Source organism: Lissotriton helveticus, chromosome 8, assembly GCF_964261635.1.
Source record: "Lissotriton helveticus chromosome 8, aLisHel1.1, whole genome shotgun sequence".
NCBI classification, from domain to species: Eukaryota; Metazoa; Chordata; class Amphibia; order Caudata; family Salamandridae; genus Lissotriton; species Lissotriton helveticus.
In genome coordinates, this window is record NC_136069.1 from 802198086 (window position 1) to 802224616 (window position 26531).

At 46.4% G+C, this 26531-nt stretch overlaps 1 protein-coding gene across 1 annotated transcript in view; it reads left to right on the top strand.

Moving 5' to 3' along the window:
• Positions 1 to 1534: 1534 nt before the first annotated feature.
• Positions 1535 to 26531, top strand: part of PCCA (propionyl-CoA carboxylase subunit alpha) — a 2354189-nt gene continuing 2329192 nt past the window's right edge. The window contains exon 1 of the mRNA XM_078657621.1: positions 1535 to 1646. Within this exon, the coding sequence (XP_078513747.1) occupies positions 1584 to 1646 (63 nt within the window). The 5' untranslated portion in view covers positions 1535 to 1583. The remainder of the gene's footprint in view (positions 1647 to 26531) is intronic.

Below are 26531 nucleotides of genomic sequence, written 5' to 3' on the forward strand. Positions count from 1 at the left end.
ACCTGCAGCTGTCAGCACCCGGGTGCCACTGTTGTGCCCTTCGTTGTGGCCATACCCCCAGATTGTCAATAAAGGCGAAGGGGGCGGAGCCAGAAGTATGGTCTTCGCCACAACCCAGCACCAAGCCAGTGCCCTGAGACTATGAATGCCTGATATGATTACAGTTTGATTTTTGTTTCAAAATAAAGGTTGGATAGTGTGTAGAGTGCCACCCGGCCTCTACCTTACATTGTAGCACAATTACATCCTGAGGGCCGGACTCTGCCCGAAGGTATAAATTAAGGCTAGGGTGACCTCTCAAGGCACTCCCAGAGGGACCACGTACCAAGTGTCGGTGCATTTCATTCAGCTTACATACTGCGTCGCCATAACTCGGCCTACCTGACTATAGGAGCCACAAGGGCTCTACACTCCTGCTAATTCCGCTAACCATCTAAACCACACTGGGGTTGCTACCTGGCTGTTTTTTTTTTGTTACAGACCTGCCCTGTATTTTCAAACGAAGACTGGTAAAAATATTGGAAAAGTAGTGAAACCGCTTATTTTTCCCCCCTTCTGAGACTTATACCTAAAGCACCAAACCCATAAAGAAATCATTTTAAAAAAATTGAGAGCTGTGTAATTAATTTCACAATCCTTATTAGAGCACACTGAAGGATAATTGTTACATTGCAAATGTACAGAAATTATTTATCACCCATCACCTCCTTTCTGTTCCAGAATACCAAACCACATACGGTCGATATTGTTTCTAAGAAATGTGGCAACCCTAAACCACACCACATGACGTAAAGCACAAGGACATTTTTACACTTCTCCCTCTCCCCAACAAAGATTGACAATTTTCCAAAATGAGGAAAAATGCTGTTATGTTAAATGCAAATCTGTAGACACAATGGGTGAAATTTGCCAGTATTATATTATTCCTCTACCGTAACAATTATTTCTGACATTCATGCGCAAAACCAATTCCCACATAGGATCACAAGAGGCCGGATGTAGCTTTACGGCTAAAGCGGTCGCCCTCGAAGCTGGGGAACCGGGTTCGAGTCTTGACAACGGCGCTCAACATCCTGTGATTGTGGGCAAAGTCCTTCTGTAATGAAACTGGTGGTATGTAAAGCGCTCTGGTACTCGGGTCTAGTTCGCGCTTTATAAAACTCTATAAAAAAAAAAAAAGAAATCAAGGCTCTGATAAAAGCAAGCACTTCACCCTGTACAGTAATGCGCTACGGTGCCTCCAATGTGATATGATGAAGAGTTATATAAATGCTACAACAGAATGCAATACAACGTACGGTTTTATAAACTGCAGCGCCAGTGTCCGATGGCAGAAGCGTTTTCAGTAACTATCTACGGTCCGGATGGGTTCCGTACCACTAGTCCATGTGAAACTCCCGGACCAGCTCTTCTTGCACGTTGTTCCTGACAGCGTCGGTGTCAGCCAATCCGTGTTCTCTGTTGACTACGCTCCTCCTGACGTTTTCCACAGCCGGTCTGAACCGAGGGCTCGGATCGCTCTCTGATTGGTCAGCCTTGGCTCCGCCTTCTTGGAAGTGAAAGGTCGACAGGCCGGCTTCAGGATGGCAGCGATGGCGGCTCGCAGTGCTTCTCAGAGGACGCAGAGGATGGCGCTGGCACTGAAGGTGAGCGTCGCAAAGTACAATGGCGGGGTGCGCCCTCTAGTCTTCAGTGGGTGCGGACAAACATTTGCCCCAGCTTGCAGCTGCGTGTTACTGTAAACCCTTCATAGTGCTCCACGTGTGCACGTAAAACGCGGGCTGTGTGCGCCAGGTTGACACCAGCACTGCCCCTTCACCTTATGACGTCTTCGGTGGAACTAATATGCTGACTGGCCCTTTGTCTTTGACATTGCGACGTATATATGCGAGTATATAGCCCCTTGTGAACTCGGGATGAGTGAACACTGAACTTTGTCGTGAACCCTTTCTCTACCTGTTCAGTCAATCAATCAACCAGGCGTTTGTGAAGCGCTCTACTCTCACCTGTAAGATTCTCAAGGTGCTGGGGGTGGGCGGTGTTTGGAAGCTCTGTTGGGGTCATTCGAAGAGCCAGGTGTTGAGGTCCTTTCTGAATTACCTGTTGCATGCATAATGCTGCATTGTACCTCCTACACAGGGTAGGTGTTTAGCAAGTTTTTGCAAACCGCTCTCTTAAGGTTCGTGTGCCCCTTCACACACCGTTCCTAGCTCTCCCCTGTCCATCTGTGTGACCTTGTAGTCTGAAATGTGCTTGCCGATTGCGATGTATGTGCCTTTGTTTGTATAACATCAAGGACTGCTCCATCTTTGTACCTGGGCTGCACCTTCTCCACGGATATTGTTGGGACAATTGTTCACCGGCTGTGGCATTCTTTATGTTTTTGCCTAAAGCAGATGCTAACCTTTGTCATTCTTACTTTTTTCTCCTTGTCTGGTGAAACGGTGTTTGAGAATACAACATGGCGTAGAGATAGTAAGAAAACGTTTATTAGTAGTACTTAAGAGTTCAAGGAGCGCTTACTCCTTTGTAATGCGTTCATTGGAAGCGCCAGGTTTTGACATCTTTAATTGGATGAAATGAAAATAAAATGCAAAAGCTACACAGTGGGTCAACGTTCAGATTCCCACTGGTTCCTTCAGATATCATTTGCAGTGGCGAAAGGCTCACAGCGCAAAGCTGCCATGGGCATTATTTTATGATCTACACACCCTTCTCTCTCCACCTGCCAATTGGCATTTGGGGCAAGAGTTAAGATCTTGCGATGGTTGGGTGGCCATGCACCTTCTAATTGAAGGATTCAAAAGAATATTAAGTATTGCTTGCTGCGTCAACGCTGTTGATGCACACACTCGTTTTGTTGTTTAACTGTTAAAGAATGTTTTTTCTTTCTGACCCATTATGTCACCAGCAATGCTATTATTCATCATCAAAATACTTTATTTCAACCAAATGACCATAAACGTGCAAATGCACTAAATACATGCACTACATAAACATAGCCACCGTTTAAAGTGCACATTCCCATTGCCAATAAATGTCCATTCAGGCATTTTATAACATCCTCTGAAGGGGCAATGAACTAAAATCAACATAAACCCTACCAAATTCTAAAAACAGGACTAAAGGCATCCACCATGTTGGATGGTTAGTCCTTGCCTATCCAGGGATAACTTAATCTTAAGACTCGTGATTGGTTTTGTGATGGAACAACAAAAACTTAATTACCAAAGGCTTTTACAATGAAAGTATCACAACGACGCTGGCATTATCATGCCAGTTTCTAGGTGGAATACTGTTATTACGCCGGCACTTACATAAGTATTGTATATACATTTACAACGAACATCATGCTTACGTGTGCATTTACGCCGATTGCCATTACAATGACAAATGGTATTAAACAGCTTTAATTGTTGAAAAGCAATGTGCAGTTTAAAAAATCATTCCGCATGTGAGAAGCTTCCTAATGCACTAAACACCAAGGGGCAGATTTATGTTAACTGGCGCATCCCCAGGGATGCGCCAGTTAACATGCGCCACAGTGCGCCACTGCTCCGCCACCCATGATGCGCCGCATTTATGATGCTGCGCACCATGGTGCAAGGCAGTGAGGATGCGTGACGCATCTCTCGGCGTACGGGCGGCGCATTGCAGGAGTCATGTCGCAAGTTGGACATGACTCCTGCAATGCACAGGCGCCACCTATTCAATGCATTGTGCGTCACCCTTACGCCTGCTTCAAGCAGGCGTAAGGAATTGACGTAGAAAGTGGCTGAGTGAAATCTCATAGATTTCACTCAGCTACTTTTAGGAGGCGTTCCTGCGCAGGAACGCCCCCCCTGCGCAGGAGCGCCTCCTTATGGCGCAGGGGTTTCCAACGTGACGCATCTCCTAGATGCGTCACGTTGTAAATAGGGCGCATTATTTGTGCCGCCGTTGCGTCACATTACGTGACGCAATTGCGGCGCAAGCAGGCGCAAGGGCATCATAAATCTGCCCCCAAGTCTGCTTTGGGGAAATGTAAAAAAACGTCACGCAGCTGTGTCCTACCTTACTGTTTATTACTGTTCTCTAATGCTCCTCAAAGCTAAATGGCTAGGAGAATAAAAGGCCTGCTAGAGAAGTGTCTAGGATTAGGAGTGACCCATCCAGTTTCAAACTCCCAAACTCAGAGTAAGAATAACAAATTAAAACAAACATTATATTGCATTAATGTACATTTTAGCCTACATTTCCTTAGATATTGCTGTGGCGTAACAGGGAGCAGCTGCCTACTTTGAAGCTGGGGAACTAGTTTTGAGCCTCAGTGTTGGCTCAACATCCTGTGATAATGGGCATTGTAATGTAAATGGTGCTCAATTAAAGCACTCCAATATAATTGGGTGGAGCTCATGCTATATATAAAAAAAATATATACCTTGCATGTGACTGGGCCACTGATTTACAGGTAAGAATGTATTATTGGCCGTCATGGTACCGATCCAGCTTAGGACAAGCTGCTTATGCGTTTGACAATTAGTTGAAATTTGCAAACTGCCACAAGGTCAGTTCCTCTTACATGCCGCTCTAACGCTGGCTGTGTGGACGCTCTGGAGCGATGTGACACAGGAGCCTGCGACTCCCCTCACACTACAGTATCTCCCCCTCATTGGCATGGGGCAACACCTCATTAAGTGGTTAGCGGATTCCCTGCGGGTGCACACAACATGTCCACTGTCGTCACTCAGACAGCGCTGGGGCACAGACTTACAGTGGCAGAGCACAGATCGAGAATGGGGGACCATCCTAGAGGGGCCCACGCATATCCCTCGGAATGCCAGTTTACGCCTTATACAATACTTTATTCTGCATAGAGCTTACATGACACCAGCTAAGATTAACCAGTACTTTGAACCCAATGATGCCTGCTGCCCTAGATGTCAGATAACAAGGGGTGATCTCCTACACATGCTACGGGCCTGCCCAGCACTCACCACTTAGTGGGAAACAGTTACAATGCACCTCGCAGATTCCACAGGCCGCACAGTAGAGCTCACTTGGGAGGTATGCCTCCTGGGCCTTTATCGGCGATCCCCAAAAAAACAAGTTAATGTTCCGTTTCAAAGATCTCTGGCTCATTAATGCCAAGTGATTCAATACCAGATGCTGGAAATCCCCAAAACACCGCCAACGAAAGCCTGATACCAATCCCTGATGTGCTGGGCCCAAGCAGAGAGCGTGGGGTTGCCCCGTGAAGACACGCTGGTACTGCAGGCACAACCGCTAATGGCAGCATGGGAAGTGATACTCCAAGACTTGCGCACATCTGTCAGGTGCAGGCAGACACTCTAGCAGACTCTCAAGCAATCAGGGCGTCATGAACACAATCAGCTAACCCATAATAAAGCAGTCACTAGTAGACAGCTTAGGATCCCTGCAGTATCCTAAATAGCATATACCTCATACACACACCCAGGTCAAACTATAAACATCTGTAAAATAAAAACGAGCACCACACTGCCCCAGCGCATAGACGGCGCAGGCATGGAGGCAACACACACACCACTGGAGGAAGGCTACACATTGGAGCGGGCGACTGACAGCTCCCTACCCTGTTGTTTGCAAAACCCCTACCTATAGTATCAGTTTCCTGTTACTCATTATTTCACTACGACTAATAGACTGGTCGTAAGACGCAGCTTGATAATCAGACATGTTGAATGTGTATAGTAACTCAAAAATTGGGGCTTCCCTTCTGCTATGTACATATGTGAATAACCATTGTGAAACCTGTTTTGTTAAAAAGTAAAAGAAAACTTAATAAACAAATTTAAATAAAAATGGTACCAATCCAGCGTTGTAAATTACAAATGAAAAATGTTGTAGTGAAATGCGTTGCTAAACCTTTCGTAGAAGTGCAAGTCGCTGCATAATCACGGGCATAGGAATGACGCCGTTGTGGTTCTGCTTTCGTTGTAAAGGCTATTCGTCCTAAAGACTAAAGTAAAACTGACGTTTCCTCCTCGTGATTATTTGATATAAACACATTCTGCTTTTAGATGGTTCAAAACCGTTTTGTACAGATGAAAATGTCTCCTCTAGGATTGTGAGTCTCTTTATGTACATTGAGATAAAAAAGTAATTTATGATCGACTCACTTAGTTGAACAGTACTTTTCATAGCCCGTGGTCAAGCAGCAGTAATGCTATTACATTAACAACAGTGAGAATAGTCTTTAGCTGCCAATGTCAATTTCTTCTCAGCTTCTCTAAATTGCAGGTTATAGGTTATGCCTAGCTATTTACCCTATCCATTACTCTAACTTCCCCGCTTCTCTCTTCTTTTTTGTACTTCTGCATGAACACAATGTGAAGCTTCAAATAGAGAGCCCTTTGGGGTGGAGGCAGCTCTTTACAAAAAGAATTACATGTCTGTAGCCAAACATTAGTTATTTTTGAGAGTGTGGAAAGAATAATACTCAATGCAGTTTTGTATCGTCAGCATTTCACTGCTTCCATTTGAAGTAATTGTTGGGGTTTTGATAATTCGTTTGTTGCATCTTGTTTCATTTTGTTTTGGTCCAATGAAAAGTCTTAAAACTTGGAGAACCTGAATTTTTATGCCCACAGTCAAAAAAATGTCCTTGCTATTAGTCACACAAGACTCCAACGTGCCTAAAATAAACGGATAGGATCGTTGACCTTTGTTTGGCGAAGCAGCTTAACAGAAGTCACCTAAGGCAAAAGTTCCTTACAACATTCTTGAAAACACATCAAGAAAAGTACAGAAAAAGCATAGTAAAATATCTTGGTTGCTAATAACAATGACCGAAGAGTAAAGGTATCCTTCCACAAACTTTAATCCATCTGCCAGGTATAGTAAAAGCAGTCTGAAGAGAGCACTTTCACATGCAATGCTCTTCATGCTGGACGCTCTTGCCTTTAACCTAAATTTGAGATATAACGAGTGACTAGACAACAGGCAGACGCTAGAGGTGGACAAACCACTGAAAGCTCGAGCCTGAAGCCTGGCTCTGCTCGAGGGTCTGTTGGAACCTCAAGCCCATAACTAGCTGAGCTTTCATGTGGTTTCTAACTGCCCCCCCATACCCTTCATGTGGTGCAGGGCCTGTTGACTTCAGACCTGGTGAACCAGGTTTGATTCTCAGCGTTAGCTCAACATCGTGTGAAACTGAGCAGATCACTTCATTTCCCCAACCCTACAACAATCAATGAATGGATACCATGTGTAATGTAACAGGTTTCTATGTAAAGCGCTCCAATACCTTCAGAGTCGAGTTTGTGCTATATAAACATTGTCGAAAGGTGCACAAAGATAAAAGCTGAGACTTAACATAAGAAATGTTGCTTTATAACAACGTCACAGTTGTCTTGCCTCTTAGTACACTAATGGTTCAAGTTAAAAAAATTATCACTTTTCGTAAAGTACTTCTCTGTGCAGTGCTATCATGTGTCATATTTATGTCAAAGCTTCCACATGCTAAAGAAATACACTTTTTTGAATTTGGAAGAGTCTTTATCATATTTTATGGTGTTTGGTCCATGATTTACATAGCAAATATTTTCAGAGATCGGCTCGTGCATGGGCTCCGAAATCCGAGCAAAACCCTTGGCTTGGCTCTTCCTGTTAATTTGTTGGCTCACCAACCTCTGCTAGACGCTGCTAAGTGCAAACATTCATAGAATTGATCTGTATGTGGATCGTGCTGAAAATATATCAAATTCAAGGATTTTTCTTCTGTATGTGCAAATACTTAGATATCTTCAAAGATAAGCTTAGTGTATATGCTTTAAATCCTTTTCCTCTTAGGTCTCTTTTTAGTTTGAAGCCCAAACCCATTTTTATTTTTACTGTGCTACATAAGGACTTGTTCTATTGATTGTCTTTTATTGCAAATACTGTTTTGCTATAAATGAATATATACTCTTTCTGATCATTCTTCACTCGCACTGCACCTTCATTTATATCCACTGATCAATATTTAATATATGTTTAGGCTTGAAGACATTTGTCTTTTAATTTGATTGTACCTTTGGGGTTGGGACCGTTTGGCTCCCAACATCTGAAACTCTCACTTTTGGTGAATTGGAGGAGACCATTGTTATTTATTAGTGTTCCCAGGAATACCGGATTGCTCTAAAATTTTCACTGTCAAGGATCTCAGAAGCAGGCAGCCCTGAAAACAATAATTTATCTTGGAGTAGATGCTGGGATTATATTTAAGGTTTGTGCACCGTGCGTAAGGCACACTTAGGCACCGTGCATAAGGCACACTTAGGTAAAGACCTGCATGAACTCACACCCCAATAGGTTCCGACCAGATATCTGTATGTCAATGCCCATCTGGTTAATATATCAATCATTAGATGCACAAGGGCACCCTAAACTGAAATCTTAACCAAACTACAAGAACTTTTGAAAATCAAGCACATCAGACTGTCATATAACTGAAATCTGCACAGAGCAGGGTTTGTGATTCAAGAGTATTGAACACGGTTACTTACCCTACCAAATTGTACTCCAAATTTCTTCCAAGCAGTAAGCAGTTATTCCATTTTTTTTCTCTGTCAATAATTTGAAGTTCTTGAAAGATAACATGTAGTGCTTTATATACTTCTCGATAACTGTACACATTCGCTTTTCTCCCCAGTGAGGCAGTGTATCCTATGGGTGTGCTGATTGTTCTGCTTGAAACAGTCACATTGCTCATATGCATTTGCTGTCAGTTGTGCCAGCAAGTGGGCATAGGAACTAGGAGTGCTGAGGGACTACAGCACCTCCAAAACAAACATGCTGGAGTTCAGAAAGTAAATGAGCAATAATAGAGATCTTACATTTTTGTTTTTATCTTGTCACATTTACCGTGCGTTCAAAGACAGGTCAAATGTCAGGCTATGTCTTCTGACAAATTGCTGCTTATTCTTTTAAAATAGTGAGTGGCGTTTATTTTTATTTTTCGAAGTGCAAAGGGAGTGTGAAAGAAAAGTCTCTAGATTGTCAGTTTTTTAAAATAACTTTTATAACACCATGATATTTAAATACCTGTAAATGAACTGTACAAATATTTCAAAACATATAAGCAGTTAGGATAGCACAAATGTAGATGTGTCATTTTTGAAATTCTGAAATGTGATGAAAACAAAGATTTTATAGGATCGACGCAAACAAAGATTTGTCAGTTAGTTATGCACACAGTATAAACATTCCTCTCCCAACTGATCATTTCCGGGGGTTGACAATCTGTCCTGATGATGACCCTGGTCACTTTAACCACAAGGGTTGAAACGTCAACTTAACTCAATATAGTATAGAATGTACTTACTGTTGGAAGATCTTTTTCATATTTGGAATATTTCAGTTGATTGACAGATTTCTGCATTTTTTGTTTTCTAAGTGCAGCACCTATTTTTATCTTTTTGTTAATCTTAATTTTTCCAAATGAACTCATTTTTGATTTGTTTACATTACCCTGTATTTTATGGTTATTGGGTTGACCCCGGTTATTGTTACAGTAACATTGATGTAAGCACCCCCCACTCCAAAAATAGATCCAACACCATTGCAACTTGTTTTCAGTGATTGCTGTGATGAATATCCTCTGATTTGTTCATTAGCTGCATAGAGTGGTATAGATTGGTTTTAGTTTTCATTCCCTCATGCAATGGACCGCTTCTTCCAAATAATTTCAGCAATTAAGTGAACATTGCCAGCTCAGCTCGTCAGTTTCATTCTGATGCTGTGGCATGCATACTCCATGCTGAGTGTTTTGCAATTTCTTAATATTGCATATTTCGTACACAGCGATACAAAAGGGGATGATGGACGGAGCGTTTGAGCAAATCAAACACTCACCCCCAGTCAACTGATCTGGGTTTAATCCATCACCATTCTTTAGCCCACTCAGCCACCCCATTTCAGACATGGCTATATGCAAATCAGTCTGACCCTGTGCCCCATGGGAACAGTCCAGCCCGAACTGCCAAGCCATGTCTTCCATGGACCGGAAACAAGCATCCTGGGACCGGTTTCGGATTCATAATCCTCATCAGCCAGGCTATCTTGAATCCAGTGGCCAAGTGAGCAAGGGACTCACATCTGAGCATACCCTGCCACACTTAGGGCGAACAAAGCGATACAAAAGGGGATGATGGACGGAGCGTTTGAGCAAATCAAACACTCACCCCAGTCAACTGATCTGGGTTTAATCCATCACCATTCTTTAGCCCACTCAGCCACCCCATTTCAGACATGGCTATATGCAAATCAGTCTGACCCTGTGCCCCATGGGAATAGTCCAGCCCGAACTGCCAAGCCATGTCTTCCATGGACCGGAAACAAGCATCCTGGGACCGGTTTCGGATTCATAATCCTCATCAGCCAGGCTATCTTGAATCCAGTGGCCAAGTGAGCAAGGGACTCACGTCTGAGCATACCCTGCCACACTTAGGACGAACAAAGCGATACAAAAGGGGATGATGGACGGAGCGTTTGAGCAAATCAAACACTCACCCCCAGTCAACTGATCTGGGTTTAATCCATCACCATTCTTTAGCCCACTCAGCCACCCCATTTCAGACATGGCTATATGCAAATCAGTCTGACCCTGTGCCCCATGGGAACAGTCCAGCCCGAACTGCCAAGCCATGTCTTCCATGGACCGGAAACAAGCATCCTGGGACCGGTTTCGGATTCATAATCCTCATCAGCCAGGCTATCTTGAATCCAGTGGCCCTAGTGAGCAAGGGACTCACGTCTGAGCAAACCCTGCCACACTTAGGGCGAACAAATCGATACGAAAGGGGATGATGGACGGAGCGTTTGAGCAAATCAAACACTCACCCCCAGTCAACTGATCTGGGTTTAATCCATCACCATTCTCAGACGTGAGTCCCTTGCTCACTTTGCCATTGGATTCAAGCAAGCTGGGCTGAAGAAGGCTGAAATGCCAGAAACCGGTCCTCGGTAGCTTGTTTCCGGTCCAGGGAAGGCATGGCTTGGCAGTTCGGGCTGGACTGTTCCCATGAGGCACAGGGTCAGACTGATTTGCATATGGCCATGTCTGAACTGGGGTGGCAGAGTGGGCTAAAGAACGGTGATGGATTAAACCCAGATCAGTTGACTGGGGGTGAATGCTTGTATTGTCAACGCTCCGTCCATCATTTCCTTTGGTTTTTCATATTTCGTACACACACTTGTATGAAACAAGTTTGCCTTACTCATGTGATGGGCACATATTATTAACTGTCACATTCACCTTCTTCAGCTGTGACATACACAATACACCGTGCGTATCACAGTTCAGTTCTTTGCACTCTGATGCACACACTCTTTAAAAAGTGACTACTGTGGTGTGCACACATCATAAAACTGTGAATCACCTTTTTTTCGCTATAAGAGTTAATTGCGTTAAAAGGGAAAAACATAAATGAGTTCTCTATGCATGTTCACTTAGACTTGTATAAGTATGTATAGTTTTCTTCAATATCCTTGTATGAGACTTATTATTGATTACTCGTTCAGTATTTGGCTATCATTGGTCTTTGTTCACAATGCAATGTGACCCAAGCCAGGATAGGATAACCTCCTATCACTTGCGGATGTCCGAAAGAAGATATTTTAAAGTATATAAAAGCTATTGAGGGTCATAAAATGTCATGTGAGCATTCCAAAAAATAAATATTCGTGCATTATTTATATTCTGAGGGACAGGTAATTTTCTGAACTTTTCCCTGTGCAGTGTGTTAAGTGGAACAAGGGGACTTCAACAAATTCAATGAGGCATCAATGACCATAGAAGGGAGGTTCAGGCTATATGCCACTTTGGCATACTAGGGATAAACATTTTACACCTATGAGCTATTTCTGTGTTCTGTAATAATTCTGGAGGCATGGGGGAATCCAATAATCAGAGACCAGATTATCATAATTGTGAAAAACAAAAAGATACAAGAACAAATATGGTTGTTGCTTAAACCACCTCTTAAGGATGCCATTTCTACTACTGTAGGAAACTGGGGTTTTGTTGCAGTATTCCACGTTGTGCCTGGTATCTGGTGCAATTTTGATAGTGTGCTGGGTTCCTGCTAACCAGGTCCCCAGCACCAGAGTTCTGTCCCTAAACTCTACAATTGTTCCACAATTGGCAACTCTTTTAGGATTGCTTGTAAGTCCCTAGTAAATGGTACCCCTGGTACCTAGGGCATTGGACCTAAAGTGGGTCCCTAAGGGCTGCAGTACGAATTATACCACCCAAAGGGATCCCTTACCAAGCTCATGCAAACTGCCATTGCAGCGTTTGTGTCTTGGTGCAGAGAAAACCCGGAGAGTCGACATGGCACACATCCCTGTGTTCCATGCCTAACAGCACTGCATGTGGCATATAAGACACCCCTATGGCAGGCCTTACAGACCAAGTGCTAGATGCACTATGCCCATGTGTGGGCATATCCGCGAGAGTGGATATGTGATCGTGATACCTGAGTTCACCTTTGGATATTACCAGTGCTCAGGGAAGCCATAACGAGTGCTCAGGGAAGCCATAACGAGTACATGAGCTGGACCCTCAAGATTACGATTTCCCTAGCTACATGGGGGTTTCTCTGTCCTCCAATGTGTTTGGTACCAAGCACTTCATTTTATAAACCCACACTGATGCCAGTGCTGGATTTATTAATAAATGCACACTGAGGGCACCTTAGAGGTGCCCTCAGCATTTCTTACTCCTCAAGGATTGTACCAGTACCAGCGGATGCCCTGTCTGTCATCCTCCGTAGCATCAGTGTTTCAGCGTGCATTGTTTAAAGACATAGAATGTTTTGTGAAATGCTATGGAGACAATATTCTGGTATTCTTCAAGAACGAAATATAACATGATCCACATTGATGTAGTGTTTTAAAGGTTAATTGATAGCGGTATGACATTGATAAAAGAAAAATGTGAATTTGTTCCTTGCCAAAGTTAATTATTTGGTGCACACCATGTGTGGTGATGCCGCAATATTATCTGCTAGAAGCTCTTTTGAAAGCCCCCCTGATAATATGGAGAAATTGTTGTCCGTTGTATGCTTGTGTGAATAGTACAGCAAGCTCTTAAAATATTCTGCTGAGCAGATGGAAGCATTACAAAAGCTGGCGAGCAATTTCAATGGACAAGCATGTAGCGGGATGCTTTTGATAAAATGTATAGCAAAAGTACCAGTGCCCCTACTTTAATACTTATTTCTGTGTGAAAGATGTGTTGCCACAGTGGACGCAAGTATGTGTGGTGTTGCAGCAGTTTTATCACAAGTTGCAGGGTTTAAGGCGTGAATGTGGCCTTTTCTTCTAGAACCTTATCCAGCACCGCAATGAGGTATGCGGGGTTTGAAAAGAAACTAATTGTTTGCGTGTGGGTGATGGGGCATTTTAGGAACTGCGTTTAAGGCAATAGGTTCCTTTTGAGGAAGTACCATAAGCCATTAGTTATCTGTCTTCAGGAAGGAGCTAGAACCCTACTACGCAGATTTCCAAGTTTAAAATGGCAGCTCTAAGAATACTATTTTGAAGTGGGATATTTCCAACTGCGGCTCGTGCAGGTAAGGGTGGGGAAGCTTGGTTGGGGGTTCGCCTAACGACGAGGGAAAATTAAACAAATAATTAATTTTCCCTTGTCCTCGGCTGTCGAAATCCCCCACCGGGCCCCACCGACCACTGTTTTCACTTGCACAGGCCGCTGCTGGATATATCCCAGGTAAAATAAATGTAACGGTAGGCTCTTTTGTCCAGACTTCATGTGAGAAATTCTGTGAAGGGGATGTTGAGGCTTCTATGACGAGTATCACAATTGAGAAGTTCAGTGGTATGTTCGTAGTAGAAAGGTTAAAGGCTGACAAGGAGAACGTGTTGCTCAAGAATGTGAAATTGTAACTTGTCAAACGATGAGCCAACTGTAAGGAAATACTTAAGGTGTTTATTTTTTAATGTTGCTCAGTAACTGGAAATTGAAAGTAACCTGTTGTTTAAAGATGGGAATTGTGTACTTCTTTATGGTAAATTAGAGGGAATTCTGAGAGTGTTAGTGCACAAAGGACATCCTGTTTTGATAGCCAGGAGAAGGTTGTTGTATTAACATTTTTATTATTGGCCCAGACAGGCTGGACTGACAGATCAATGGATATGAGACTGTTGGCGTGTAGTGGTAGTAAGAATATTGAAAGTTAATCTTGCACCCACTGACTCGGCCTATTGCGCCATGTCCCTGACCTGAGATACAATGGCAGAAAGTGGGCTTCAACATTGTCTGCTTAATGATTTCCAATAAGCCCTTCTGATAGTCGATTTCTACTTGAAATGACCAAAATTCAGGTTTGTGAACCGAGGTACTACTTCTACTGTGATTGAATTTTTCAAAGAGGTATTTGTGAGGGACTAGCATCCCATTACTCTTGATGGTCGGTGCATAACGGAACCTTTCATCCACACGCGGATTCCTGAGTTCGGGGACACGTTACTCCCTATTCATCAGAGATTGTGGCGCAGCATTTTTGGAAGTCGTTCGAGCCGATCTACATCAGATTTTTTTCATATAAAACGCGTACAACGAGGCTAACTTCCGTTGCCAAGGACATCAACTCCCTGAAGTTTATCGACACAATATAAGAAGCCCACAGAGCTACCCCAATCTAGATGACCCTAACTTACGCCCAGGTCTATCTTTAAGACGTCTATGCCCCGATAACTTCCATACCTTTACTATATCTGGGACATATCACCTTCCCATGACGAATCCTGCGTGCATGCAGTGAACTATCCATAATCGTTAGGGAGACTGATACCCTTTTTTAGGTCGCGCCTGCGATTGCAGGGGCAAAAGCCCCTGCTGTCGCAAAGCGATCTATTGCAATCATTTCAGCCATTTTCCCGTTCAAGGACTAGGCAGAGACAACAGACTGTCACGAGCACGCAGCCGGCCGGGATCGGATCAGGTCACGCGCTCCGATCCCGGCCGGCTGTTCACAACACATGCACACATGCACACGCAGGCACAGGCAGGGACACACACACACAGGCAGGCACACACGCAGGCACAGGCAGGCACACACGCAGGCACACACAACACACACACACACACAGACAGACGCATGCACACACATCCCCCTCCCCCCAACTCACCGGGCTCTTTTAGTGCATTCTCGATCCTCGATCTCCCTCTGCAGGCCAGCGCTGGTCTTCACCCGGGCCCCCTCCTGGGACCCGGGACTTCAGATGCCACACTCCGCCCTCTCACGCTCAGCCCGGGCTGCGTGCGGTGGCGCAGCAGCTGTTTGAGTTCCAGTCTTCGGGCTCGCCCTGCCCCGAGCGGCGGAGGCAGCTCCGCGAGAGGAAGGAGCACGCGCCGCCCCGCCCCCGGCTGCCAGCAGCAGCTGCACGCGCTGCGCCTCGCTCTGCACAGGCTCCCTCAGCCCCAGCCGCTGCGCGGCTTCCCCGGCCGCCCCCATGTACGGATCGGACAAGCCCGTCCTGAACATGATGGACTATGGATTCAGGGTTCCGGCGCCCAGCGGAGACTTTAGCCCCTTCAGCGCTAGCATTCCGGTGTTCCGTCGTTTTGATCTTCCCTTCGGTATGATCTCCCCCTTCGCATCTGCGCATGCGGATGCACATTTGAAACAGTAGCCAAACAGTAACACTTTTGCATGTATTTTTGATCTCCCCCAGCACAGCCGCAAAATACCAAATCTATTTCTCTTCCTCTGTGCTACCCTCCCACCCCGCTCTAAAGTTTTCAATCCAGCAGTCACACCCTCGTTGATATTAATCACTCACACTTTTATTTGTATTAATGTTAACATTTATTGCCTTTATGTTGCCAAAATTGCTAAAATACATCATACAGATATAATATACACCATTGTAATTACCTAAATGCATGTAAGAACCATGACATGAAGGAATAATTTTACATTTTTCTGAGCTACTATGGGGATTAAGCATCCTTTGAGATTTTATTAAGTGTGGACAGTAGCGTGACTTTATTTTGTTGGTTAAACATGTTCAACTGGCCAAGGTTTCTGTTGCATATCTTCTCACTTTATGAATTTATATTTTTTTCACTGTCAATTAATGTGCTTACACATCCTTTTAAGAAACTCTTCCAGGGAAACTAGTTGGTCTCTGCTGGAATCAATGGGCCTTATTTATTAAGGCCTTGCGCCGCCGGTGCGTCACTTTTTCCCATTTTAAAAGTGACGCACCGGCGGCGCAAGGCCTTCATAAATACGGCCCAATGTGTTTTGTGAACACAAGTGTTTTTTTTTTTAAATCATGCAAACAAACAGCGCAGAGAGTGTCTCACTGGTTAGCTCTTGTGTTCCACGCACAGATACCCAAGTGAGATGTCAAAAGAGTTACACATGTGGAGTGTTTACAGTGTCCAGCTTCACAACTGAAATACGTAATATCGACTCGTAAGGCACAAATGGGAGCTTCGCACAACGCTATCCCCAAAATTCCAATCAATCAGGTTGTAGATGAGAGAATCCCCCCACCCATCTCCTGTAACTATACAAACTCTGACCGGAACAATCAGGCGTCATAATTAAATCACATTTTTATTAGCCCTCTGCCAATTAGAGTTTATTAAATTTTGAACATACCATAAAAGCACAGCAGTTTATATTTGGAAAAAAAAATCATTGTTATTATAAACCTCTCTTTTATTCTACCCTTAATCCCGTCAGGTGGATTAGCAACGGGAGGCCTCCGGATCTCCCTCCCTCCCTCCCCACACACACACTATCTGACATACCTTACAGCACCTTTGCGCTTTTAAGGTGATAAAACTTCAGGTGTTCTCACACTAACACAGGATAAATACAATAATTCACTCATGCTCAAAAGGTCACCTTTCCCCCATAAGCAGTTCTTGGCAAAAGGCAAGTGAGACCCAAACTGGACACCAGATAGCGACAGCAATACAAAAGTTGTAGTTAAAAATCTGTCGAAAGCTGCTTCATATTTATAAAAACACAGCGAACCTTTCTGTCTGTTCCATGTTAAAAAAAGCATCGGCATAGCCAATAGGTCTCGCTTTTGGGACCTTATAAGTATTTCGTTATGCAGCACAATATTCTTGGTGCAACAGCATCAACTGTTGCATGGCTAAACACTTCTAAGGTCCCAAAGGCGAGACCTATTGGCTATGCCAATGCTTGTTTTACGTGCCGTTGACTGTTATTCCATCAGTACTTGGTATTTGGAGTAGATATTCACATTTTCAGTCAGTTTTCAGTTCAATAAGACGGTGACCTGATGAAGGCGACACCGCCGAGCGCGTAGTCCTACCTACCGCCCTGCCTCCATCAATTTTTGTCTGTTTTGTTTGTACTGTCTTCTAAGTGAATATTAACCTTTGATACGAATTTTCAATCAGGATATATGCTATGTAATTTAAATAGAGTTTTAAAAACACAGAAAATATTGAAAATATCATCACAAAATAAAATGACATGAATTTTGAATATTTTGACCTTCCACATTTGGTCTATGGGTTGTAATCTTGGTTAATCAAGTGGGGTGGCACACACAAATTCTTTCAGACCTGCGATTGCTTGTGTCAGTAGACTGACTGACTTAGCTATAGACCTTGACCTATAATATTCCATTACTCTTGTAACAGACAACGGTATGCAACTTGCTTCCCTGGAAATGTAGTTTTTGGGAGCATACAGTTTCAAGCATACCATCACTGCCCTATACAATCCTCGATGTAATGGGCCAGTTGGTTAACTTAACTCAAGGAAAGTGCAACTGGTTCCTGAAGCATAGATTAATGAAATCTAGACATGATGACACGTGTGTAGCATGTGAAGGTAGTTTTTAGATCGGAGACTGGAAGAGAGTTCTGAAACCTGGATATGTCAGGAAATATAGTCCCAAATTTGGCAAACATATTTAGATCGTTAAAGTGAATCCACAAAAGTGTTGTGACCAAAGAAGGACGAGTGTGGAACGTTTACAGAGTAGTCAAGTGTACACTGAAGAGTGTTGTTTTTCCTACTTACGAATTTGCCATTAGTTTTATTGTGAACCATAGGAGTTCTGGTTTGCTTAGCTTGGCGGCACACGTATACTTGGGCCTTCTGAAACCTAATTTGTTAGTGGTGACGGAGCAGCAAAGGTTGAAGGCTGTGGTGTTTTGATTGAAAGAGCTCAAACGTCTGGAGATCCCTGATCGGGTCAAGCTTATGGCCCACAAGAGAACCCACTGTGAAATTAGTGTTTCTTCATTTATCTTTATTGCTTCTTTCCTTCTTTTCCATGTCCCCATTCCTTCACTTAAATTTCTCTTTTTTCAATTTTTAATAAGGGGGAATGTGTTAAAACTTTTTGTAAAGCTTGGGGCACGGTCAAGCCCATTATATATTTCCCTGTTTAGCGCATGGCTTCAGCTGTGCGCAGTAATGGAAATATGACCGTTATGTTAGTTATTGAGATGGCACCCTGGTTAATAGATGTAGCTTTCACCTCTTCCCGTCAACCTTGTAAATAGATACTACGTGGGTTTTTTCATGTCCGATCATAAACATGAAACTGCATATAACGGGTTGGTGAATCCTGGCCGAACTGTGAAAATAAAAGCTTCAACCACAACCCATGGCCATAGCCATAAGCAAACCCCTTGCTAATCCACACACACTTATAAAAACGAAAATATTTAAAATCTTCTTAATTGCTCAGCGTGGCTGAGTGAGACACAGGAAATGAAAATGGAGGATAGTCATGGTGTGTGACATAGCAAATTCCCTCCTGGCAATGGGCTGAAAGCCTTTATCCATGAATTGTTAAACGTAGAAGTTAAACATTTTTAGAGTTTGTTGTCATAACTCTTACTACATATGCACAAAGGTTCAGCTCTAAAGGACTAAACGTGAACCTGCCACTTCGAGTCAAACGATAATTTTGTTATTGATTTTTTGGTGTAATCTCAACAGACTATCTGTTTCCATTTCTGAAGTGTCAAAATGACGAGCGGGCACCGAAACGGATAAATACCATCATCCCTGCCCCTCATAGATGTAAAACCTGTAGAGCATGCTATGGTATATACAATTTCCCATGACACTGTATGGGCAAGGTGTCTTTAAAACATTCACTCTTACAAATACCAGCTTTTAAAGACATTAATGTTTTGATAGCATTTGAAGTTGGGGAGCAGTGGGGCAAGAGTTCAGTATTAGGCCCAGCAAACTGTGCCCTGAGCAGTTCACCTGTTTTATATTCCTCCCATCCACCCCACCTGATTGCATGCCTCTGAAGGAGCAGCTGTCATATCCATAGCTTTTCACAAGCTTCGTTTAGATGTGCCCGACCTCTCCTGTGATGCACTGTGTTCTTATCGGTGGAAACCTTTTTTTTTTTTTCTTTCAGGTGTAAGATGTTGGATTTTTTGATATAGGAAAAGCAGGGTTTTGCCCTCAAAACTGATTTAGTGTCATAAACACGGGTAAGGGCCCTGCTGTTTTAAATTTCTGGAGACGTCACTCAGCTGTGTGCCTGAATTCCACCCTTCACTCTGGATAGTGGCTTTTGGAACTCCAGCTTAGCTCTACCACTGGGTCTCAGAGCAATCTTTTTTGTGGTAATTTTGTCTGTTTAGTGTTTTTCTCCGGGGGGTTTTTGTACTTGTAAAATGTGCGTTCAGTGCCACATTGTTGATAGCTCGGTGTTATGCACAACAATAAAACTGTAAAACCTATCTTAACATGGACTTTGTTCCACCATTTTTATAGGTGGTGGGGTAAAGGTTTTATTGACCATCACCACTGTTTATTCGATGTTCATTGGTGAGCTGAGAAACCAAATCCATATTGTACTTGCTTTAAATATGAAAATCCTGTCTTACACTTTGAATTCAATCTTAACTGCTTCGCCAATACAGTCTCCGCAGCTGAGGCAAATACAACCTTTGTTGTCCCACTAGTAAAGCTTTTGTGGCCGAAGAAGTGTTTTCTTTTACCTGGCTTTCTGTAGGTGAATGTGGCCTGTCCGATATTTAACTCTGTCGACCTAAACTTTTTTGTAAACAGTTTTTTGTTTGCAGTTAAACACAACCAGGGGGGCGTGGCCAAGATGGCGGAGTGAGCGGACGTGCATCGCCACTGCTCCTGCCAACGGCCCTGTTTCAGCACCGGTTCCGACGCCTCCGTACCCGCAGTTCGGGTCATCGGACTGTCGGACCCGTCTTATTAGCAGAGCGGACCCGGAGATACCGGTGGAAGGGCAACGCGCGACGGATCTGGTCGCCTGCAGGCCAGAGAGCGCGAAGCGCCCCACCCCCCTCGCCGCTCTGAAAACGAGGCCGACCTCCGAAGAGGAACGCAACCGGGAGGAGGCCCCTCTCTCGGCGACTGTAGGGCTGCCTGGGACAGGCGATTGCAGCGCTTGCCGGAGGGCGGAGCCGAGTCCTACGGCGACTGCGGAGGCGGATTGAAAGCCGGCGGAGCGGCGGTGAGGGTCCGGTAGACGGCGGAGCTGCCGACAGGCGCCGCGGAGAACAGTGGGAGCGCCAGGCAGGGAAGGAGGCCGGGGGTGTACCCAGGACCAGAGGGCACGACCGAGATAGCGGGGAGTCCCGAGACGCGGCAGCGGGGAGTTACCGGAGGGCAGAGGGGCTCACTCGGCGGGCATACCGGCCCGGAAATGGTTGGGGCGCCCAAATGGATGAATCCCTGATCAGGGCCCAGCCGTTCAAGTAGAGCCTTCGGCAAGCGGCTTCGAGTAGAGGCATAAGGCTTGGACCATCGGGGGCACAGTACCACACCCCCCCCGAAAGGAAGCGTCTCGGGCACTAAAGTAGGTGCGTCGCAGAACGGAGGAAAGTCCCACAGACATCAGTCGGTGTAACAGCCGGGAAGCGGAGGGGCGGAGTGGCACGCCAAGGCGGAGTAGGGGTAACTGCCCAAAGTGGAGCAAGGCGGAGCGCGCAACGACGAGCGATCACGCTCGGGTACGGGCTGAGGAGAAAGACTCGCACTGGGCGGGTCGGAGGGTGCACGCCGGCCCCGTGGAGACCCAACGCCACCCCACTGACGCAGTGAGGGTCGGAACCTACCGGCTAAGCAAACCGTGACCGGAACGCCAGGTGATCCGCCTGCCGGGAAAACGGGATGTCCACGAGCAGGCCTCCCCGAGGCAAAACAGTGAAAGAGATGTTCGCAAAATCACAGACCCCTCCACAGAAGGACGCGGTGACCCCGACGCCGAAGAAATTGGATCAGACTCCTGACGGCGGTGCGGAACCCATTACAAAGGCCTTTTTGGAGTCCCTCTTTGCGTCCCTACGGGATGATATTCAGACCTTCAAGACGGAGTTCACTAGCGAAATCCGGGAGGTGCGGCGCGAGATGGATGGCATAGGGGAAAGGGTGGCAGACCTGGAAACCAAAAGCGACGAAAGGGAGACGGAACTCGCAGCCCAGCAACAGGAGATCATTCGACTACACGACCAACAGGTGGATTTGCAACTCCACCTGGAAGACTTGAAAAATCGCTCCAGACGCCATAACATCCGCATTCACAACGTGGCCACGTCCGATGCCACCCAAGATGCGTTTCGCTACGCTAGAGAACTCTTTAACCACGTGCTGGGGCGGCCATTGGACACTCCTATACAGCTGGATAGGGCTCACAGGGCTGGCCCACCCCACCCCGCGCGGCGACGGCGCCCCCCCCGGACATTCTGGTGTGTGTTCAAGACTTCCGTACCAAAGAGGAGATACTACAGAAGGCACGCCAGAAGCACCCGATAGCATTCCAAGGCACGTCGCCACTGCTATTTCAGGATCTGGCGGCACTCACATTGCACAAACGCCGGCTTTTCAAGCCGGTTACATCCTACCTGCAGCAGAACAATATTCCATACAGCTGGGGCCACCCCTTTCGCCTCATTTTCAGACTGGAGAATAAACAATACCAGCTCCGATCGGTCTCCGAGGCCTGCACGCTATTGGGAATAGAAGTACCCGAAGACAACGCAGGGGCCCAAGGATCCGCGCCAGAGACGGAAGGGAGGAGGCCACAATGGAGCCAACAGCGTAGGCGGAAACGAGTCAAGAAGCCTCCGGCGACGGAGATTGCAGCAGGACAACGCGTCGCAGTGGATGCAGTAGCTACGGATAATGGCGCCGGACCCACGGGATGAGAGTATTACAGACGCCTGTTGATCTGGTTGTCCACTCTGGCCACACGGCCGTTGGCGGGAGGGTGCTCCCGAACAGACTAGTAAGACCATCTTACACTAATCCTTTTTTCCTTTTCATCCCTGGATGAGAGACAATGACAATTTACAGTTGATGGGGGGAGGAGGGGGGAGTTTGAGTTGGGGAGGGAATTTGGTCCATGGTTCGATTGCGGGTAGAGACAGCTCTGAGGCAGGGTGGATGGAGCCACGGCGCAAGGGCAGGTTGGGAATTAACGGACCCGGTTGCTCTAGAGCTACTAACGGGGCAGGGAGTGGGATGGAACCTCTAGATGAAGGATGATGAGCTTACTATCCTCACATTAAATGTGCGCGGCCTGAATAATCCTGTTAAGCGCAAAGCGATCCTGCTGCAGCTAGAACAGTCAAAGGCGGACATCTGCCTCCTGCAGGAGACCCACCTTCTGAATAAGGATTGTCACAGGCTGAGGTATTGTAAATTTCCCCATCAATTGTTTTCCTCATGCCCAGATAAGAAAGCGGGAGTTGCGATCCTAGTGGCACAAAAGTTCAGGGGCAAGGTGTTGGGGAAGCTGGCTGAGACCAAGGGGCACCTACTAGTTTATAGGTTTGCTGTAGGCGACAAGACTCTGACGATTGGCTCGATATATGGGCCCAATGATGGACAGGAACACTTTCTTCACAGAGCACCCACTGACGTCACCGATACAACGGACCGTCACATAGTTTTGGGCGGAGACCTCAATCTAGTCTTCGACAACACTCTTGACAGGTCCGGTCAACGCACTACACAGGTGGGGGCGCTTACAACAGCAGGCAAAGCTAGACTGCAGGACTTAGGATTAATAGATCTTTGGCGCGAGCTGCATCCTGGAGAGAGAGACTATACATATTTCTCAGCTGCCCACCAAACATATGCGCGTCTTGACTACCTGCTAGTTTCCACTGCTACCAAAACGCTTGCCACCAGCGCCGACATAGGGACTGCTACACTTTCCGACCATGCACCAGTGAAAGTCACCCTATCCATGCCACCTACACAGCGCTCAAGTAGGGTTTGGCGCCTCCGAGACTCACTACTACAGAAGAAAGCAGTAGTCGCCAAAATCCAAAGCGCGATCACTGACTATCTCGCATATAACAGCAACACTGACACCACGCTATCCACGCAATGGGCCGCGCTGAAAGCAGTTCTTAGGGGTGAATTTATATCACTCTCGGCTGCAGAAAATGCAGAACGTCAATCTAAGAGAGACGAACTCACACGGCAGACCAGGGAGTTAGAACAGATGCACCGGCGAACGGGGGCTCCGAGAATATGGAGGCAATTAAAAGCAGTCTGCCAACAACTCGCGGCCCTCGATCTCGATAGAGCAGAGTACGCAGCACTGCGACTACGCCACGCTTATTATACGGGCGGAGACAGGTGTGGGCGTCTATTGGCTCATAAACTCCGCGAGGTCACGCAGCGCAGGGAGGTGCGAGAGATAAAGAGGAGCAATGGTGTCATAGTAGATGGGAACCAAACCATAGCTGAAGCCTTCAGTGATTTTTATGCCACACTGTACACAGCTGACCCTCCTAGCCCAGAGGCGGAGGCGGAGTTCCTGGCAGGTATCCCCCTACCGGAGTTGACGCAGGAACAAATAGACTGCCTGGAGAGAGACATCAGACCGGAAGAAGTAATCTCTGCCATCTCACGGCTTAAACTAGGCAAAGCCCCGGGTCCAGACGGTTTCCCGGTAAGCTTTTACAAGAAATTCTGTAACCAAGTGGCGCCGCTACTCGCTCGACTCTTTTCCTCTTTTGCGGAAGATGGAGCGATCCATAGAGACCTGCTGGAAGCGTCCATTGCGGTGATACCTAAACCAGGCAAAGATCCTGTAGAGTGCGGAGCGTATAGACCAATCTCCCTCTTGAATGTTGACCTCAAGCTTTACAAAGGGATCCTCGCCTCCCGCTTAGGACCATATATGGGGGGACTGATCGACCCGGATCAGTCCGGGGTTTATTCCTGAGCGTCAGACCTCAGACAACACTAAACAGGCCTTTCACCTCCTGGAAAAGGCTGCGCGGACTGAGGGTGAATATATGATGCTAGCCATTGACGCCGAAAAGGCATTTCATAGGGTACACTGGCCCTACTTGGAGAAAGTGTTGCTGAAAGCAGGGATAGGGCCTAAATTCCGAACTAGAGTGTTCAACTGCTATAAATTCCCGACAGCTACAGTGCGAGTCAATGGGCACACGTCGCCCCGGTTCAATATCGAACGCGGCACCAGGCAAGGCTGCCCTTTGTCCCCCCTTTTATTCGCCCTCTATATACCTCTTGCGCAGCTTTTGCGCTCCGATCCGGGGGTGCAGGGTATCAAATTCGGGGGTGACATCCACACCATAAGCCTGTACGCCGACGATGTGCTGATTTCCCTCGCGAATGCGCGGTGCTTCCTACCGGCGTGCGTTGCGGATCTCGAGAGATTCGGCGGCGTCTCTGGCTTCAAAGTTAATATGACTAAGTCGGTGGCCCTCGACTTATCCTTGGCTCCCACAACACGCACCCACCTGCAGTTACTGTTCCCCACACCATGGACAACGGACACGGTCCCATATCTTGGGATTCACCTTGCATCCTCTCTTCAGGCCTCTGTAGACCTCAACTACTCTAAATTGCGGCAGAAAATCAGACATGAGTTAGGTCGATGGAAATATTATCCGTTGTCTTGGTTGGGCAGGGTGGCGGCTGTTAAGATGACGGTTCTTCCCCAAATCTTATACCTCTACCGAACGATCCCTCTTACACCACCTCGAGGCTGGATAAAGCAGATGCAGTCAGAACTGTCACAATTCATATGGAACGGGAGGAAACCCCGCATGAAGCGCCAGATCGCCATGCTGGCGCCGGACCAGGGCGGAATTGGGATGCCAGACTTAGCAACATACTTTCAAGCATCCCAGCTCCGCTTTCTAGTGGAGTGGGTCAGATGGGAATCTGGGAAGCACTGGTTGTTTCAAGACCAGGCCGTCGCAGGACGTACGCTGCAGGAAATCCCCTTTATGAGGCGGGAACACAGGCCTCCCAATCTCTACGCATCCTTCATCACGCGGGTGCCCCTGGAGATTTGGGACCGAGTAGGGGTCAGTCAGGAACTCACCACCCTTCCTTCCCCCCTCACACCTATCGTTGGGAATCCGGAATTCCACCCGGGGACGGACGAGAGTCATTTGCGCGCTGGAAGCCTGCGGGTTGTCGGGCTCTCCATCACGTCTATGACGCGGAAGGAGTGATCCCCTTCCAACAATTTAGGCAGGAATTCGACCTGCCAGAAGCGGAAAGGCTCCGTTACTTCCAGGTTAGGCACTGGGCGCTCAACGCCACAGTAAGGTCGGCAGCTGACAGACACCTGACTAAATTCGAAATCTGGCTGATCTCCCGCACCAATGACAAACAGCTGATCTCAGACCTTTACAAGATACTCATGCCGAAAACATAAGTACACCTATAATGCAAGCAGGGTGCGTTGGGAACGGGAGCTGGGGAGAAGCCTAACACATAAGGAGTGGGAGGGAGTCTACTACAGAGCGCGCCACTCAGCCTATCACATGGGACTTACAGATACCCTCACGAAAGTCGCGTTCTACTGGTATTATACCCCCGAACGCCTATACGAAATGGATAGCAAACAGGACCCTCGGTGTTGGCGCGGCTGCGGTCAGATTGGCACATTAGTGCATGTGCTCTGGGACTGCCCACTTTTACAGGAATACTGGTGCCAGATACTGGGAGAGGTAGACACACACTTCGAAACAGAAATCCCCCGCTTACGTGCTCCTGGGGTTACCTAACGCACTGACTTACCCACTGAAATCACAAAGAGGTCGCCTGATAGCGATCGCACTGGGGTCAGCAGTGCAGAATATAGTGGCGCAATGGCGATCCAAACACATCCCCACATATCAGGGGTGGCTACATCGTCTATGGTTGGTTCTGGGCATGGAGAAGCTGTCATTGTTCAGGGCGGGGGAGGAAGCGAACTATGCGGAGTTCTGGAAACCCTTCCTGTCCCTGCTAGCGTCTGAATTCACGGAGGTGACCTGTCCTAAGTACCTCCGGCTGTTGAGATTGACAGACACCGACACAGTTCCCAAAACACATTGACTTACCAGTGAAGATTGAGGGGGCCCTAGGCGGTGGCAAAAGTGGACCATGGACCAAAGGGAGGGGGGGCGGTGGGAGTTTGGGGAGGGGGTCTGGGTTTTTCGGGGGGGTTGGGGGATGAGGCCTTGGAAAAAGTTGAGACTGTTTACGAGGGGTCCTCCCTTCTTTTTCCTT